At 37.1% G+C, this 18,810-nt stretch overlaps 1 protein-coding gene across 4 annotated transcripts; it reads right to left on the bottom strand.

Annotated features, from left to right (window-relative positions):
• Nucleotides 1-1,146: 1,146 nt before the first annotated feature.
• On the bottom strand, nucleotides 1,147-13,319 carry LOC120414428 (basic helix-loop-helix transcription factor amos). Of its 4 annotated transcripts, none has more exons than XM_039575609.2 (6): nucleotides 13,125-13,319; nucleotides 12,677-12,852; nucleotides 2,108-2,255; nucleotides 1,950-1,976; nucleotides 1,624-1,835; nucleotides 1,147-1,560 (listed from the first exon to the last, which is right to left on the bottom strand). In XM_039575609.2, exons 1-6 carry the CDS (start codon nucleotides 13,178-13,180, stop codon nucleotides 1,424-1,426), a joined length of 756 nt encoding a protein of 251 aa, XP_039431543.1. In that variant the 5' UTR covers nucleotides 13,181-13,319; the 3' UTR covers nucleotides 1,147-1,423. The 4 variants fall into 4 exon arrangements, with proteins under 4 accessions (XP_039431543.1, XP_039431544.1, XP_039431546.1 ...); XM_039575610.2 differs by having other exon boundaries at nucleotides 1,624-1,832; XM_039575612.2 differs by lacking the exon at nucleotides 1,950-1,976 and having other exon boundaries at nucleotides 1,149-1,560; nucleotides 1,624-1,832.
• Between the last annotated feature and the right edge of the window lie 5,491 nt (nucleotides 13,320-18,810).

Here is an 18,810-nt window from a genome sequence, read left to right as displayed (position 1 = left end):
TACTCTAAAATCCTATTCAGTCTGCAGTCCCGATTCCCCCAGTTGGCGGTAGTGACTCAAAGATAGTTTGTAAAATATGTTTTATATAAAACATGAAATTCTAAACTTTCTAAAATTTTACATTGGATGGTTTCATTTTATTTGATTTCGTTTCTTGTTTTTTTACAGTTTCAATGAAGTTTCGTTAGCTTTTGTAGTCATTTCATAAAAAAAAAGAAATATATAAATAAGAATTTTATGATTATTAATATGAAATAATTTGAATCACATTGGATTAAAAATTATGATTCATTAAAAATCCAAAGCATAACAAAGAACAAAAAAACATTTTTTTTAATATTTTTTTAAACTAACTAAAAACTGCTGTTCTTGTTTAGATTGAAGTAAAGCTTATCACCAATTAACAGTTTTGAGCTAATTCTATGAACAAATTTAATGAAAACATAGATTTTATGACGGTTTAAAAAATTTCCCGGGATCCCGGGAATTCCCGGGGCTTGAAAAATATTTTTCCCGTTTCCCGGGAATTTCAAAACCCGGGAAAATTGGACGCCCTAGTCAGCAAAAAATATTGAGGCGATTTGTTCAAAGCAGTGTTGAGATACCGTGGCACACGTTTTTTTTTCTTTAAATTGCTTACTTCAAATAACTATAATTCGACAGCGGCAAAACCAAATGTCTTCAAATTTATTTTGCTAATAGTTGAAATTGTATATTTAACGATTTAAAAAAGTTTAAAGATGTGCTCATACCAACCCTTACCATTTTTGTCGATTTACATGTATGTAACCCCTTAAAACAAATAAAAAATTCGATAAATTCTTAAAAAATAACTTCAAAATATACTTTTCAACTCATTCTTTAAAACAAATAAAATCAGGCACTGAGTTTTTTTGTGTAGCGAAAATCACCGATAATATGAATCTAACATGAAAGGAACGCCAACCCCAAAGCCAATGTTTGGCCTGATCAGAACTCTTTTGATTCATGTCGTGCTGAATTCATGGATAAATGAAGGCAGAAGGTGTTAGATGTTCGGATTATTGACTTTGTATTGTGTTAAGTTTATATGCTTGTATTTATTCTTTAGTATTTACCATCAACACTTTTTTATATGTGTTTTGATTTGAGATATGATATTTAGTTTTTTTTTATTATAAAAAAATAACAAAAGATACCCGAATAATAATAAATAAAATAAAACAAATGCTTGCAATAATATATCACATGCAAATGATCTTAAATCTACACTATAATAACCTCACAATGACTAGAAAAATTCACTCTAGTGGAGCAAAACTCCTGACTGATCTAAAACTGGCTGATCTTGCTCTTAGCGACTGCTTATTCTTCTGCTTCTTCTTATTCTTCAATATGGCGGAAAGGTCCAGCCGGGCGCTGGACAACTTTCGAACGGTTCCGTTCAAATGAGGTGTGGCGGCGGGCCACAGCCCATGCTCTCCGAGGAGGAACCCAGCGCCAGCGAGGTCAGAATCGTGCGTCGGCCCGGATGGACGCCCAGATTTTCCCAGTTGATCCAGGACAGCCGGGCGGTTAAATCTGAAGATTTGGAATCGAAATTAATGACTTTTAATGGCTTTCAGAACAGATAGAAGAACTTACCACTCGTATTCCAGTGGGCACGATCTGCTTTGATCTCACCCCGGAGACACTTTTCGACATAGGTCAGCGGGTCGTAATCCGCTTCCAGGACCTCCCGGAGCAGGGCAATGTATGCGATGGCCAGCCGCAGGGTGTCGATTTTTGAGAGGCGCTTTTCGTACGGGAAAGTGGGCACGTGGACGCGCAGTTCATCAAACGCTGAGTTTATGCTGCTGTGAAGAATTTAGAGAAAATTTGGGATTAGAATCTGTTACTAATTTAATGAAAATTGTGAAATGGTTATCCCTTAGCTAACCGAGTCACGTTCAAAGGGATGTAATATTTACCTAAGTGAATCCCTGGCAGAGTTTTTTCTAGACAAAGATATCGAGTAAAAAAAGATAAATTTCGAGTTTATAGTTAAAATTTCACCAAAACGAACAGACTAGTAGTTAGCCAAGGGATATAAAAGTCTCTTAAGAATTGTACGAAAAATTAACCTTACCCATTTGGTGCGGATCGCAGGACGCGTTTGCGCTCTCGGACGTTGGACGTCGGCTGACGTTGGATTTTGTACGGGGCCGTGTTGTACGGATGGCTGCCGATGGACGTGGACATCGACGGGCTGACCGAGTTGGGCGAGTCCAGACAGTCTGGTGGAGGATGAAGAGGGGAAATTAGCACAAAGATTTCAATAAATTTTGAATAGTTTTTTGAAGAAAAATCAAAGTGTCTCATTGTTTCCTATGGGCGTAAAAGAATGGGGAGCAATGAGGCAGCTCTGGGTTCTGGAAATACGGTATTTGTCCCCATTTTGGACCTACTCAGCCGAGCGCACTTTTTATTTGATGTATTCTCAAAGGCTGCTATAGGCATCCTTGCTTTTATTGCATGAATAAGTTGGTTTTTAATGCTAATGCTCACATTAATCACATTTTTTTCGAAAATACTTTATATTTCTGTACAAGCCCGAGAAACTGAAACATTTTTTGTCCCTATTTTGGGGATATTGCTTCTAGCATACGACCTTCTTTGTGCATTTTTTCGGCCTACCTTCTGATGGTTGAAATCTCGAAGCACGTGGCGAACTTTTTTGATGTACGGTCCAGCCCCAGCTCGTACAGTACAGCCGCACAAATTCGGTCGACAAACATGTTCAATCATTGTGATGTTTTAAGCCACAAATCAACATTAGAACGATTGATTTCACTTGCATTACGTGCATAATTAGCTTGGACATGATTTATATCATTCTTTACGAGTTTTAAACATAATTAAACATTTGTTGCGTAGCCAAACAACAAGCCCGTAATATGCAAGAAAGACTGTAACTTGTGAAAAGCGCACACACACTGTCACAATTTGTAGAAGTGTCAAATGGACTGAATATAGAGTCATTCTCTCCTAAATGGACGAAGTTATTAATCAGTTATTTTATTGATTTGGTGGCAGTTTGGTGATTGTTTTTTCAACGAGATTGTGCAACCAACCAAAAAAAAACATATTGCCGGTGGTTGGAAATTCGGGGGACGGCTCTCATTCGTGTGCTGAGCGATGAAAGCCGGGCGCTGAGTGTCAACAAGCGGTAAGCAAAAGTGGTGAAAATTTTCGCCCTAATGGGCTTAGCGATTTGCCAAGAAAAAAGTGAAGAGTGCTATTTTTATTGCTTTATTTCTAATTTAGAAGGAAAAAGTAAATTATTCTTGCCACCAAAATGAAGATAATGACTGCACGTATCATTATCAAGTGACAGATTCCTGCTAGATTTGGTGAAATGCTCATTTCGTTGAATTAAGTTTGGTAGACCCAAAATAGGTACTAGGCCGAAAATAGGGACAAAAACCCTATTCTAAAATTTTGTTGAATCTAATGAAAGAGCATTGTAGCCTAACTGAAATGACAAAAAATAGAAATCTGGAGTTTTTTTTGAAAAGGTCCTATAAACCAAATTTTTATTTTTTGTTTTTTGGGTGTTTTTGAATACCCCTGACTCAAGGCGGTTCTAAAAACACCCAAAAAGCAAAAATTTAAAATTTGGTTTATAGGACCTTTTCAAAAAAAACTCCAGAAATATTAGTTTCGTTGTTAATGCCAGCCTAGGAACGAAAATGTTTTTTTTTTTTTTGTCATAATTTAATTTTACAACCCAACCCCCCCTTTTGGAAACAAATATTTTCATAAATTCATGGATACTTTGCAAATTTTCCGTAGAAGCATAATTGTAATAATGTAAAAAGCATTTTTTGATACTTTTTGCTTCAAAATTTTGAAAACCGGGCATGAAATTTGAAATATAGTTTTTTTTAGAGTACTTAAAAGCTTGAATTTGTCTGTCCTATCCGAAACTTATCAAAAATATTAAAATATTGTGCATTAATAAAGTTTAAATTGCTGTCCCATTTCTCCCCAGATTACGACACATGTCTGGAGTTTTTTTTTTTTTTTTGAAAAGGTTCAACAAACCAAAGTTTTAGTTTTTGCTTTTTGGGTGTTTTTTAATACCCCTGACTCAAGCCGTTTTTTTTTTTCAATAATAGCTATAGTTTTCAGCCTTTTTTACCGTTTTTTGGGATATTTTTTTAAAAGAGAGGGGCAAAATTTGAAATAAAATTTGTAGTGGCATAAACCACACAAACAAAGTTTGTAAATTTATTTACTATTCACATAACATAAATTAAACAACAGAATTTCTATTTTTCCATAAAATTGTAGAATTAAACTATCGTAAACTCTTTTTGGACTGTCTACAAAATCTACAAAAATATTATAATAGATATATTTCCATTTTTCGGAAATATGGGTTTAAACTAAAAAAAAACATGTTTGGCAAATTTTTAATGAAAGTAGAAGTTAACAAAAAAATTGAATTGCATATTCTTTTTTATTTTGCATCTAGCATTTTAATCAATGCAAATTTATTTTCATGTTTTTATCTGTTACCTTAATTTTTTTTCAAGAAACAGGGACAAAAACTTTTTTTTTGTAAAAAATTAAATTTGCATTGAACAAAAAACTTGTAGAATCAACTGTAAACTAATTAAAATAAATTGTAAAACATTTTAAGGAGTAGAAAATTTGTGTTTTATTTAATAAAATTATACACTTTTAGGCAAGCTTTTAGTCCTTTTTTAAATTTGTTTAATATTGGGACCACAATAACTAAGCTTAGTGATTTTTCACGCTTGAAAATTGAATATTTCACGGGGACCTCAATTTCGAAACACCAAATTTCACGCAAATTTCGCGATACGTGAAAAATGTTAAAATAACTCTGAAAATCTTATGTTTAAATCACAGAAACTACTTGTTATGCTTCATTATATATTATTCTTCAATAAACTAAAAAAATACATCACTTGATTTGAACGTGACTAGTAAAGATAAAAAGTTTTCGCTGATTTGCATTTTATTAAATTTCATATCAAACTCAAGATTAAACAATCTTGTTCAGCCAAAATGAGTAAAATTATTTGAATTTTCTGCGACAGTTAGACCATTAAAAAATATTTTTTTAAAATTTTCATCTCACTTATCAAAAACTTAATTTAAAATCAATAGGCAAAAATAATATGATTTGTAACGAAATCGAAATTTTTAATTCAAAATGAGCACAGAAAACTAAAAAAAAGTATATTTTTTATCTTTCACGGGAATCATCTACCCAAAAAATCAAATATTGTTACAGGACAGGACTCAGAAAAATTTGAAATGTTTTTAAAAGGTAATTTTAAAAATAAAAAAAAAACTTTTCATTTTCTTCAAATAAACCAAAGCTGGATTATTTGAATTTCTATTGAAACAATATATTTCAAATAAAATAGCAGCAAAATGTGTATTACAACTAATGATAATATTACAAAATTTAGTTAGTTTCTAAAAAAATACAAAAAACTGAACAATTCTTCAAATGGTTCACATCAAGCTTTTCAATTAAAAAAAAAATAAAATTTACTTAAATAGTCTTTATGAATCAAATATTTATTATTTTGTTGTTTAAAAACTATTTGAGAAAATTGATAAATATCACGAAGTTTAAGCCGTACACGAAATCGTCAAAAATCACTAACCCAATATTAGAAATTAAACCGCTTAACATTGCAGTAATTACTAAGATTATTTTTATTCCTATTTGAGTATGATAAATTACTTTGAGAAATATCGTTACAGTTTCACACAAACATACAATTTCACGGGATTTCGCGGAAAAAGCAAAATTTTACGGATTTCACGCTGTCCACGAAATCGTGAAATTTCAATAACCCTAAAGAAGTAAAAACTTTAGAGAAATATAATTTCGTAAATTCAATGATTCTATAAACATATGAAACACAATAGCCTATCCAAAAAAAATGTATAGGGGTCATTCCTTCCCAAGTGACCACGCGTCCAACATCGACCTTCACCAAATCTGCTCATATTTGGCATGGGGGTTGTTTTTGCCCCAAAAACAAAGAATCCAAAGTTTGGTGACATTTGGTCCACCCCCGCGCCCGTGGCACCCCCCTCTTTTTCTGAGATTTTTGAAAAACCTCATTTTTAAAATGCATTTTTCTAAGAGAAAAGTTTACAAAAAGTGAACTTTTGGGTATGCATATTTGAAGATTTTTTACCGTAGAATCGAATGGCATACTCAAAATTTACGTACAGTGTTGCCAGATATGAAAATTTTGCGCTTAAAGTTTTAAAATGCATTTTTAACCCTTTGGACGAGCACTTACGGGAAAACTGACAATTGCATTCGATTGCTGAGAGTTTTTTACATTAAATTCAATCAAAACCTCAGGGTAAAATGAATATTTCTTAAGATATCACATTTTTAAGTTGGAAAGCTCTGTATTGCACAGCAAATGTTTTACTTAACCATCAATTTTCAACAGTACATTGCGTGAGAGCATAGTAGGCCTTGAAATTTGAATATTGTTTTTTTCAATTTCTTAACGGAAGCAAGTGAATGTCCCTAAATTGAATTTATGTATGTATGTATTGTATGTATGTATGTATTTATGTATGTATGTATTGTATGTATGCATTTGAACCCCCGTCTTGGCAGGACTTGGCGTGGTTCACGGATATAAGAAAATGACAAAATGTTTAATTTCGAGCGCATCAACAGGAATTTTCTAGTTTTATGGCCCAGAAGCTAGCCTGATAATATGAGCTTATTTGGTTAGGGTTGGTGGGTCCAATTTTTACCTGAAGGATTTTTGGAGTTTTTTTTGGTAAAATATAAAAACATGCTCAAAAAATTATCCTATATATTTTCGGGATCAATTCCTAGCGCTTTGCGATGTTCCACAAAGTTGTTCCCCGGATCAAAATCATTGAGAATTTTGACAATAAGAAAATTTGATAGCGTGTAGGGAAACTTGTCGAAGAAGATGTTAAAAGTGAAAATTCCCCATAGTAAATTAATTAAAGTTCCATTCTAACTTCAGGTCAAAACTGGACCCAATAAACTTTAACCAAATGAGCTCATATTATCAGGCTAGCTTCTGGGGCCATAAAACTAGAAAATTCCTGTTGATGCGCTCGAAATTAAACATTTTGTCATTTTCTTATATCCGTGAACCACGCCAAGTCCTGCCAAGACGGGGGTTCAAATGCATACATACAATACATACATACATAAAAACATAAATACATACATACAATACATACATACATAAATTGAATTTAGGGACATTCACTTGCTTCCGTTAAGAAATTGAAAAAAACAATATTCAAATTTCAAGGCCTACTATGCTCTCACGCAATGTACTGTTGAAAATTGATGGTTAAGTAAAACATTTGCTGTGCAATACAGAGCTTTCCAACTTAAAAATGTGATATCTTAAGAAATATTCATTTTACCCTGAGGTTTTGATTGAATTTAATGTAAAAAACTCTCAGCAATCGAATGCAATTCGACGTCGTCGTGCTATCATGTCGCACCCGCCATTTTGACGTTTCGAGAAAAACGCGTTTTAATGTTTGACCTTGAATAAACAAAAACGAAAGCACGCAATGTAAACAATAACAAACACGTTTTGTTTGGCTGACCATTCTGTGCATTGTCCCGAAGTTTGGTTGAAGTTGGTTGCTGGAGTCCCGAGTTATAATTACAAATGTTTACGGTAGTCTAGCTTGTACGTGCGACAAACGCATCCTGACTTTCCTGGCCTGAAATCCCTTTGGCCTTTTGTCGCACTTACATCAATTTTCATGGAGTGACAAGATAGCACGACAAGATTGAAACTACTTTCATATGTAAAGTGACAAAAATGCACGGAGTTTTTTCGGTTTTTGTTGAATATCTCAGGATTGAAATCGAATTTTGGGGATCTGTGAAGGTCAAAAGGTGAGGCATTGTGAGCTGCACAAAATGGCGTTCTTAACTCAATTTGGCCCAAAATGCACGTACGACAAGTTAGCACGATGGCGACGAATTGTCAGTTTTCCCGTAAGTGCTCGTCCAAAGGGTTAAAAATGCATTTTAAAACTTTAAGCGCAAAATTTTCATATCTGGCAACACTGTACGTAAATTTTGAGTATGCCATTCGATTCTACGGTAAAAAATCTTCAAATATGCATACCCAAAAGTTCACTTTTTGTAAACTTTTCTCTTAGAAAAATGCATTTTAAAAATGAGGTTTTTCAAAAATCTCAGAAAAAGAGGGGGGTGCCACGGGCGCGGGGGTGGACCAAATGTCACCAAACTTTGGATTCTTTGTTTTTGGGGCAAAAACAACCCCCATGCCAAATATGAGCAGATTTGGTGAAGGTCGATGTTGGACGCGTGGTCACTTGGGAAGGAATGACCCATAGGGTTGTATAACTGTAATAATAAATAATGCAGTTTGGGGTACTTTTTGAATAAGCCCCATTTTGGCTTCACTTTGAAATCAAAAAAATAGTTTGCTGGATTTTTACATTTTTTTTTTGCATTGGATTTTTACCAAACCAATGATTGCTACATGATGTTAACTTTGTTTTATAAATTTGATAATGATTCTTATTTTAATCTATATCTCCGTTGATTCCAATAAGAATTTAGTGATATAATTTATTTTTTTTTGGATTTTATATCTTTAAAAACTGTAATTTAATATACATTCAGTATACTTAAGATTCCTTTTTAAAAATGGGATTTAAAAAGTTCAAGATGGTATGTCAGAGACATAACCGAAAGACATAGGACCAAACAATTTGAATGTGTTTTTGGATTGCTAGTGAAATCTGAAATAAGATTATTTTATTTTGTTTCATAGATTTGTCGGCAAAATTGTCATAAATGTTCTCCCAAGGTGAACCTTCTATGAGGGCACCGGCAACTCCAGGTTGTGGCCACTACGGTCGAAATGTCAATTTTCATGTTCAGTATCAAAAACCATGAATTTTGATATCCATATTGCTACAACTCGTATGGTTCTGTTAAAGACCCTCCGGGCCCCGGGGAAACCTGCTTTGAGATCACCGGTCACTCAAGGTTGTGGCCACTACTGTCGGAATGTCAATTTTCATGTACAGTATCAAAAACCATGAATTTTGATACCAATATGCCACAACTCGTATGGTTCTGTAAAAAGTCCTCCGGGCCCCGGGGGAACCTGCTTTAAGGGCACCGGCCACTCCAGGTTGTGGCCACTACTGTCGAAATGGCCATTATGTTCAGTATCAAAAACCATGAATTTTGATACCCATATTGCCACAACTCGTATGTTCCTGTAAATGTCCCCCCAGGCCCCGGGGGAACCTTCTTTGAGGGCACCGGCCACTCCAGGTTGTGGCCACTACTGTCGAAATGGCCATTATTATGTTCAGTATAAAAAACCATGAATTTTGATACCCATATTGCCACAACTCGTATGTTTCTGTAAATGTCCCCCCAGGCCCCGGGGGAACCTTCTTTGAGGGCACCGGCCACTCCAGGTTGTGGCCACTACTGTCGAAATGGCCATTATTATGTTCAGTATAAAAAACCATGAATTTTGATACCCATATTGCCACAACTCGTATGTTTCTGTAAATGTCCCCCCAGGCCCCGGGGGAACCTTCTTTGAGGGCACCGGCCACTCCAGGTTGTGGCCACTACTGTCGAAATGGCCATTATTATGTTCAGTATCAAAAACCATGAATTTTGATACCCATATTGCCACAACTCGTATGTTTCTGTAAATGTCCCCCCAGGCCCCGGGGGAACCTTCTTTGAGGGCACCGGCCACTCCAGGTTGTGGCCACTACTGTCGAAATGGCCATTATTATGTTCAGTATCAAAAACCATGAATTTTGATACCCATATTGCCACAACTCGTATGTTTCTGTAAATGCCCCCCCAGGCCCCGGGGGAACCTTCTTTGAGGGCACCGGCCACTCCAGGTTGTGGCCACTACTGTCGAAATGGCCATTATTATGTTCAGTATAAAAAACCATGAATTTTGATACCCATATTGCCACAACTCGTATGTTTCTGTAAATGTCCCCCCAGGCCCCGGGGGAACCTTCTTTGAGGGCACCGGCCACTCCAGGTTATGGCCACTACTGTCAAAATGGCCATTATTATGTTCAGTATCAAAAACCATGAATTTTGATACCCATATTGCCACAACTCGTATGTTTCTGTAAATGTCCCCCCAGGCCCCGGGGGAACCTTCTTTGAGGGCACCGGCCACTCCAGGTTGTGGCCACTACTGTCGAAATGGCCATTATTATGTTCAGTATAAAAAACCATGAATTTTGATACCCATATTGCCACAACTCGTATGTTTCTGTAAATGTCCCCCCAGGCCCCGGGACAACCTTCTTTGAGGGCACCGGCCACTCCAGGTTGTGGCCACTACTGTCAAAATGGCCATTATTATGTTCAGTATCAAAAACCATGAATTTTGATACCCATATTGCCACAACTCGTATGTTTCTGTAAATGTCCCCCCAGGCCCCGGGGGAACCTTCTTTGAGGGCACCGGCCACTCCAGGTTGTGGCCACTACTGTCGAAATGGCCATTATTATGTTCAGTATCAAAAACCATGAATTTTGATACCCATATTGCCACAACTCGTATGTTTCTGTAAATGTCCCCCCAGGCCCCGGGACAACCTTCTTTGAGGGCACCGGCCACTCCAGGTTGTGGCCACTACTGTCAAAATGGCCATTATTATGTTCAGTATCAAAAACCATGAATTTTGATACCCATATTGCCACAACTCGTATGTTTCTGTAAATGTCCCCCCAGGCCCCGGGGGAACCTTCTTTGAGGGCACCGGCCACTCCAGGTTGTGGCCACTACTGTCGAAATGGCCATTATTATGTTCAGTATCAAAAACCATGAATTTTGATACCCATATTGCCACAACTCGTATGTTTCTGTAAATGTCCCCCCAGGCCCCGGGGGAACCTTCTTTGAGGGCACCGGCCACTCCAGGTTGTGGCCACTACTGTCGAAATGGCCATTATTATGTTCAGTATAAAAAACCATGAATTTTGATACCCATATTGCCACAACTCGTATGTTTCTGTAAATGTCCCCCCAGGCCCCGGGGGAACCTTCTTTGAGGGCACCGGCCACTCCAGGTTGTGGCCACTACTGTCGAAATGGCCATTATTATGTTCAGTATCAAAAACCATGAATTTTGATACCCATATTGCCACAACTCGTATGTTTCTGTAAATGTCCCCCCAGGCCCCGGGGGAACCTTCTTTGAGGGCACCGGCCACTCCAGGTTGTGGCCACTACTGTCGAAATGGCCATTATTATGTTCAGTATAAAAAACCATGAATTTTGATACCCATATTGCCACAACTCGTATGTTTCTGTAAATGTCCCCCCAGGCCCCGGGGGAACCTTCTTTGAGGGCACCGGCCACTCCAGGTTATGGCCACTACTGTCAAAATGGCCATTATTATGTTCAGTATCAAAAACCATGAATTTTGATACCCATATTGCCACAACTCGTATGTTTCTGTAAATGTCCCCCCAGGCCCCGGGGGAACCTTCTTTGAGGACACCGGCCACTCCAGGTTGTGGCCACTACTGTCGAAATGGCCATTATTATGTTCAGTATAAAAAACCATGAATTTTGATACCCATATTGCCACAACTCGTATGTTTCTGTAAATGTCCCCCCAGGCCCCGGGAGAACCTTCTTTGAGGGCACCGGCCACTCCAGGTTGTGGCCACTACTGTCAAAATGGCCATTATTATGTTCAGTATCAAAAACCATGAATTTTGATACCCATATTGCCACAACTCGTATGTTTCTGTAAATGTCCCCCCAGGCCCCGGGGGAACCTTCTTTGAGGGCACCGGCCACTCCAGGTTGTGGCCACTACTGTCGAAATGGCCATTATTATGTTCAGTATCAAAAACCATGAATTTTGATACCCATATTGCCACAACTCGTATGTTTCTGTAAATGTCCCCCCAGGCCCCGGGGGAACCTTCTTTGAGGCCACCGGCCACTCCTGGTTTTGGCCACCACTGTCGAATTGGCCATTTTTCATGAAAACCGCCGCATCATAGCGACTTCCACGCCGTCCGCTTCGCTCGAATTTCCTCCTTCTGCTGCCGGTGGTTCTTCCTTCTGGTTGCTGGTCCTCTTCTTCTATTGGCCGCTGCTGCTGCTGCTCCGCGCCGGCCCGACGTGCACAGTTCGAGTGCTCGTTCCAAAGTGATTTGCTTTTGCGTAATTTTCTGCTTAAATAGCGGCACAGCCGGAGAACGGCACAAAAGGGGCGCGGTCTCGAATGCATACGCTCGCTCTGATTGGTCATCTGTCCGATTTGTACTGAAAAATTACTCATTTTGATTGCATGTTTTAAGTGCTTTAACTATGTTTAGTCAGACTATCTATGTAGTTAAACAATAGCTGAAGTCTTCCTCTTTCGATTGGTGGTCCAACCATCTGGATTGATTCACAGGGAAAAAAGATATAAGCGTTCAAAATGTCCCCTTTTTTAACGCTTAAAAGTGACGCTTTGGATCGAATTTCTGAACTGGCCCCCCAATATAGTAAGTAAAGACATAGTCCTATGTCAAAACGTAAATGTTCAAACATTTTTAATTTTTAATTAAAAAAACCAAATATTCAAACTACTCACCGGTGTGATGCAAATACTGGTGCTGAATCTGCCGCAGGCTGTTGGTGTTCAACCGCAGATTCGCCCCGGAATTGCCACTGGTTGCCGTCGCCACCGCGCCCAGCTGGTGGTTGGCGTAGACACACGACGGCAGATCCGACATGAGATCCTCGTCAAAGTTGTGGAAATTCATTCCACTGTTGTACGGAACGGTATCCATCATAGTCATCATCGTGATTCCGGCCCAAGGAATGCAGGAAATGAGTTGAATAAATTGAACTTAATATAAATAATTATTCCTCGCCGAGAGACACTTTGCACTTTTTTCTCTCTCTAGAAACACAGATTGAGTGATTTATCGTGCTTTTTTAGGGTTCTGTTGTTTTATTAACTCGTCTGATTAACATAGAACACAAATCACAGGTGGACACTTGAAATCACGACAAAACAATTCAATTTCTAAAGGCACCTCAGTGGGGGAGATGACGATGAATCCGGCAGCTGACTGCGACAAATCTTATCCATCCTATGCAAATGCAGATCCAGATTGCTCACAAACCACCAACTAACTCTTACTAACTGCACCCCTTTTTCCCTAAACCAATTCAATTAACTCTGATGATGACCGAACTCCGGAAGCTGGCGAAATAACTGAATGTCCGGGCGAGGGTGCGAGCTGGTTTTATAGGATTCGCAGCATCCGAAAAGGGAAAGCATAAATTTCCCAACATTGAAATTGGTCAGCCAAAGGTGAGAGCTGCGCATGAGCATAGAATCATAAGCCACTCCCCTCCTCGGGAGGAAAGAGAAATGGTGGACCGATATGGTACGGCATGAATGGCTGCCGTTGTGTTCTCTGGAGGGTGAAGGCTCAATTTGATTTTGAAGATAATTTCGATATTTGTTTAACTTTTATGTCAAGTTGAAATTTTTTTTTTCTCTTAAAATTGTTCAACTAGGGCAGTGTTTCTCAACCGGTGAGGAATTCCCCCCTGGGGGGAATTTGGCCATTCTTGGGGGGGAATGGGGATGCAATAGAAATGGAATGCCTTTTAACAACGAGCTTGCAAAAATAATCCATGTCTAGAACATTCAATCAATCTATCGAATTGGAAAGAATATTAGAACTTTTTAAATAAAAGTCCTTTGGGTTTTTATACCTTTTCAAACATTAGCTGTTTTTACAAAATAGAATGGGTTTGTAAACAAATTCAATTCAATTCAATTCAGTTTTATTGGTGAATAATCATGATACAATGAGTTATTTTGGAGTGCATAACAGAGTTTTGGAGTTCCTTTCAGCTGTGTGTTGCATCATAATCCATTTTGGAACAATTATTTCTTTAACTAAGGCACTAGCAAGAGTAAGAAAAATTCAAATTCAAGAAGATGTTGAAGATAACTGAACTGCACTTATTGCTTAAAATTGGAATATTTTTTCAAAATCATAAATATAACCAGTTAATTTAAATTTGCTCAAATTATACTTTTTTTATAAACTTTTCAAACGTTTCTTTCACATCCAGATTATTTTAACTATATGTGAAAAAATCTCTCTGAATGAAAGTTTTATTAATTTTGGACTACATTGTGAAGTTTATTTCACAAACTGCATATTTATATCTTTTGCAAGATTTTTGTTTTTTTATTGAAACTTCAGTCTTATGATAACAATTTAATCTTAAATTATGAAATTTGTTCCAAATTTAAGGGGGGAATGGAGTTCATGAAAATTAGCCAAGGGGGGAATGAGACGAAAAAGGTTGAGAAACACTGAACTAGGGGAACAGCATCTAAATCCATCGTGCCTCTATAGTGTTGCATATCAGCACTTTGACGTTCAATTATATTTGAGCAGTTCTCTCAGATTTCGGTCATTCGATTTTTTTTATATTTTTTAATCCGACCGAAACTTCTATGGTGCCTTCGGTATGCCCAAATAAGCCATTTTGCATCATCAGTTTGTCCATACAAATTTGGCAGCTGTTCATACAAAAATGATAAATGAAAATTCAAAAATCTGTATCTTTTGAAGGAATTTTTTGATCTATTTGGTGTCTTCGGCAAAATTGTAGGTATGGATGAGGACTACACTAGAAAAAAATGATTCACGGTAAAAAATTGGTGATTGTTTATTAAACTTTTTGTCACTAAAACTTGATTTGCAAAAAAAAACACTATTTTTAATTTTTTTTTTTTTTCATTTTTTGTTATGTTTTACAGGATATAAAAAGCCAACTTTTTAGAAATTTCCAGGTTGTGCAAAAAATCTTTGACCGAGTTATGAATCTCTGAATCAATACTGATTTTTTCAAAAAATCGATATATTGGTCGCAAAAATTTTTCAACTTCATTTTTCGAAAAATCAAATTTGCAATTAAAAAGTACTTTAGTTAAATTTTGATAAAATGCACCATTTTCAAGTTAGGGCCATTTTTAAGTAACTTTTTTGAAAATAGTCACACTTTTTCATTTTTAAAAAATTAGTGCACATGTTTGCCCAGCTTTGAAAAAAAAAATTTAAAAGCTGAGAAAATTTTCTATATTCAGCAATTCCTCACGAAAACAGCATGATTCGCAAAAAAAGTTCTCCGATCGAGCTCAAAATTTTTCTGGGGGTTCCTTGGCCGAAATAATTAGACCCGTATTTTTTTTTTGTTTGGCCATTAGGGTGACCTACGTTATGTTAGGATGGTCCGAAAAATGATAATTTTCGTCGATTTTCGCCAAAACCACATTTAAAAAAAATCATATCTCCGCGCCATTTCATCCGATTTTAGCTGTCCTAGGCGCAAAAGAAAGGTGATTAGTTTGGCTATTTGGGAAAAAATAGTAAGAAGTTTTAAAAATCTAGCTTAACATTTGAAAAGGTCCTATGAAAACTTAATATGCTGTTTCGAAGGTCTCGGGACCAAAGAGCCTATGTCTGAAATATTTTTTTTTTCCTCGGAAAATTTCACATGACATATCAAAAAATGCTGGAGTTATGTTTTCAATACTGTGAGATACGATTTTTTGAAAATAAAAACTAGGTTTTTCGACGTGCCACGCGCAAGAATGGGAAAATGACGAAAACAGGAAAAATCGACTTTTTTCACTAAAACTGCGATAACTTGAAAATTTCAGCGATGACCTTTACATGTTAGGGTACCAAAAGTTGCGTATTTCGTATTCAAAAAGTGGTTTTGGCGAAAATCCCTGGAGATGGAGCCACACGTTGCCGTCGTTTCAGGGCTACTTGCAAAGATGGTTTCCGATGTTGATATATATCACACATTTATTTTATATTTATATACTTGTGTTGATAGAAATCACAGCTTTTATAATATGTAAAATTGCAAGATATTGAAATTTTTTATTTGAGTCTCAATATTCTTGTTCGAAAAATCTGTTAGGAACAGGTTTTAATCTGTTTGATAATAGGGAGGAATAGTTAATTGTTTTTGTAATTTTTTTCATGTTGTTTTATCGAGAAATTAAAAGTACAACATGGAGTTAAATTTTCTGTCAAGCTGCTGTGAAGTTTACCATGGCAGCTGCGAAAGTTTCACTCCATGTTACCGGCTCACATCTCTCTTTTTAATTTCTCGATAATTCCAGACTCCAGTTATGTGTAAGCCAGTTTAGTAATGCTATCAGAATCTCTGATTTCAATTCAAGTGGTATACTAACCATTCTGAATTGTCAAAAAATCCATAGAGTCTCGATCAATCAATAATGAAATGATATCGGACAAAATTCGTTAATCTGTTGAACTAACGGTTTTCGGATTATGGGGATCAGTAGTGCGGTGCCTGTGTGGACACGCAGTCCTGTTTTTTTCGTGTTATTTTCCGTCTCTTTTGTGTCGCTGTTCGGGTGGGGGACGCGAAGTCGTGATTATGCAGGGTAATTTTTTTTGTGTGCTGTTGTGTCGCTATTGATATGGGGTGAGTGATTGTGGTAATCGAATAATAAAGTTATCTAAGCCCGATCTCACGCACACTGGCTTACCATTTGTTTTTGCTGGCGGGTACAAATTTTAACCTTAAAACTCTTCGTGTACGTACACGCAATACATGCGCACGTAGATAACTCTATAGCATCATTAGTGCGCTGGAAGTGGGGACGCGAAGTCGTGATTATGCAGGTTAATTTTTTGTGTGCTTTTGTGTCGCTGTTCGTTTGGGGTGAGTGATTGTGGTAATCGAATAATAGCATGACGTACTGAATTATTTGTGTCTTGAGCGTAATTTTCGTTGAGTAATTGGTGTTTTTTGTGATTGTTTTTGGTGATCTTAATTAATTGTTTTGTGATTTTCAAAGCCCTTCCTATATCATCGTTGATCGGAAGGCACGGCGTCGGGTAAATTGTGTATAGTTTTTTGAATAAGGTTTTATTTTTTATGGTGAAAAAGCCATTTCTATATAATGATCGAAAGACGCACTGCCATTTTGGATTAATTAATAGTGGAGTGAAATAATTGTGTGCGAGTGACTTTGTGTGTTAACCAAAAAGACCTTCCCATAGCATCGTTGCTCGGAAGGCTCGCCGACGGGTCTGTTATGAAAGTCCTCCCCATAGCATCGTAGCTCGGGAGGCATCGAAAAGCCAATACCTTATCCTACTAACCCAAAAAAATAATAATCACGTGATGCTTGAAGGAGATGCTGTGGATTCAACGGTCTCAAGCGGTATCAACAAGTATATAGCGAAAAACTGTGTGCTTGATGAGTCTGCAACTTCAACTATCGGACTAACATTCCTCCCTTTTGTTGAACTGCAGGCTTCTTGGGAGGGCGCCGGTATTGACTAATAAAGTCGGGGTCTTCAGGGGTTAAACAGTGAACGGATGGTTGGCTCCCACTGATCATTTTTGATTCATTGTTTAACTTCAGCTGATCTGTCAATAACGGAGTAGCAGCTCATTGGCAGTCAACCATGCTCATGCTCATGAACTAACGGTTTTCGGATTATGGTTGTATCGACCATTGTTGCGAATCGAGGATCTACTGGAGTTTTGACGATCAAATAGAGCCTAACATTTCAAAGGAACACACAGGTGTGAACAGGATTGTGTCTCTTTCACTCAAATGATAGTTTACATAAGGTATGATAGGGATACACTCTTGTTCGCAAAGCTTGTGTGCCCTAATAAAATGGAAGGCACGGAAAAGTCGTATTAACAACGAGTGTTCAACTTGTAAAATATGAACGTTTCATAAATGTTAATTGTTTTTGGAAGCAGCAAGACAGGATTAAAAAATAGGTTAAGGAATGTTTGGCTTCTTAATTAAAATTTAGGTGATTTGAGATTCAAGTTACTTTCAGACAGTTTAGTTGAGGTTGTTGATTCAAGTTAGTTAGTTTTCTGAAATGAATAATTGGACATAAATTATTAGTTTAATTAAAGTTAGTTGCAATGTACGACAAGACTACTGACGGACGCGATAGGAAGAAGCCCAGAAAAAATGCCCTTGACAAGTTAGTTTTCATCTTTCATTTTCCAGTAAATTCATTTGATTTCCTTTAAATTTGAAATACATCATAGGTTCCCTTTGTATAAATCTCAAATTAGTTTTTGATTGAATCATAATTTCAGATTTCCTTTATTCAGTGTTAAACTTAGATTACCGTAACTGCTCAAGTCATCCAAGTTCTTACTACTCACACCTACACTAATTTTCTTTCACCTTCCCCCTCCCGATCCCCTATATCTTCCGGTGGTGTTCATTTTGTATGCAATACTAGTTCGGCCATTACCCTTTTTTCCACAAGAAACCGGACTTGGATTGACTTGAGGCCGCGTCCCCCACCTTGCTCCGTAAAACAAAAACGAAAAAGTGGTTTTGGCGAAAATCGACGAAAATGGCCATATTTCGGACCACCCTAACAAGGCGTAAGTCACCCTAATGGCCAAACAAAAAAATACGGGTCTAAATATTTCGGCTAAGGAACCCCCAGAAAAATTTTGAGCCCGATCGGAGAACTTTTTTTTCGAATCATGCTGTTTTCGTGGGGAATTGCTGTATTTTGCTCTTTTGAACTTTGTTGATATGACCCTTTTTTCGAAGAGATCGGAAAATTTCACGAATGTTCCATATTTTATTATTGAAAATTGGACCATTAGTTGCTGAGATATCGACATTAGAAAATGAAAACATCAATTTTCCTG

Source organism: Culex pipiens, chromosome 3 (genome assembly GCF_016801865.2).
Source record: "Culex pipiens pallens isolate TS chromosome 3, TS_CPP_V2, whole genome shotgun sequence".
Taxonomy (NCBI): Eukaryota; Metazoa; Arthropoda; class Insecta; order Diptera; family Culicidae; genus Culex; species Culex pipiens.
This window is presented reverse-complemented; position numbering and strand designations above follow the sequence as displayed.

Excerpts from the sequence above, each read along its gene's own strand:
- LOC120414428 (XM_039575609.2), bottom strand. The coding sequence starts at position 13,180 with ATGGATAAGATTTGTCGCAGTCAGCTGCCGGATTCATCGTCATCTCCC. Across the intron at positions 1,836-1,949 it reads TCTGCCAGGGATTCACTTAG|CAGCATAAACTCAGCGTTTG; the intron begins GTAAATATTACA and ends AATTCTTCACAG. Across the intron at positions 1,561-1,623 it reads TGCCCACTGGAATACGAGTG|ATTTAACCGCCCGGCTGTCC; the intron begins GTAAGTTCTTCT and ends CCAAATCTTCAG.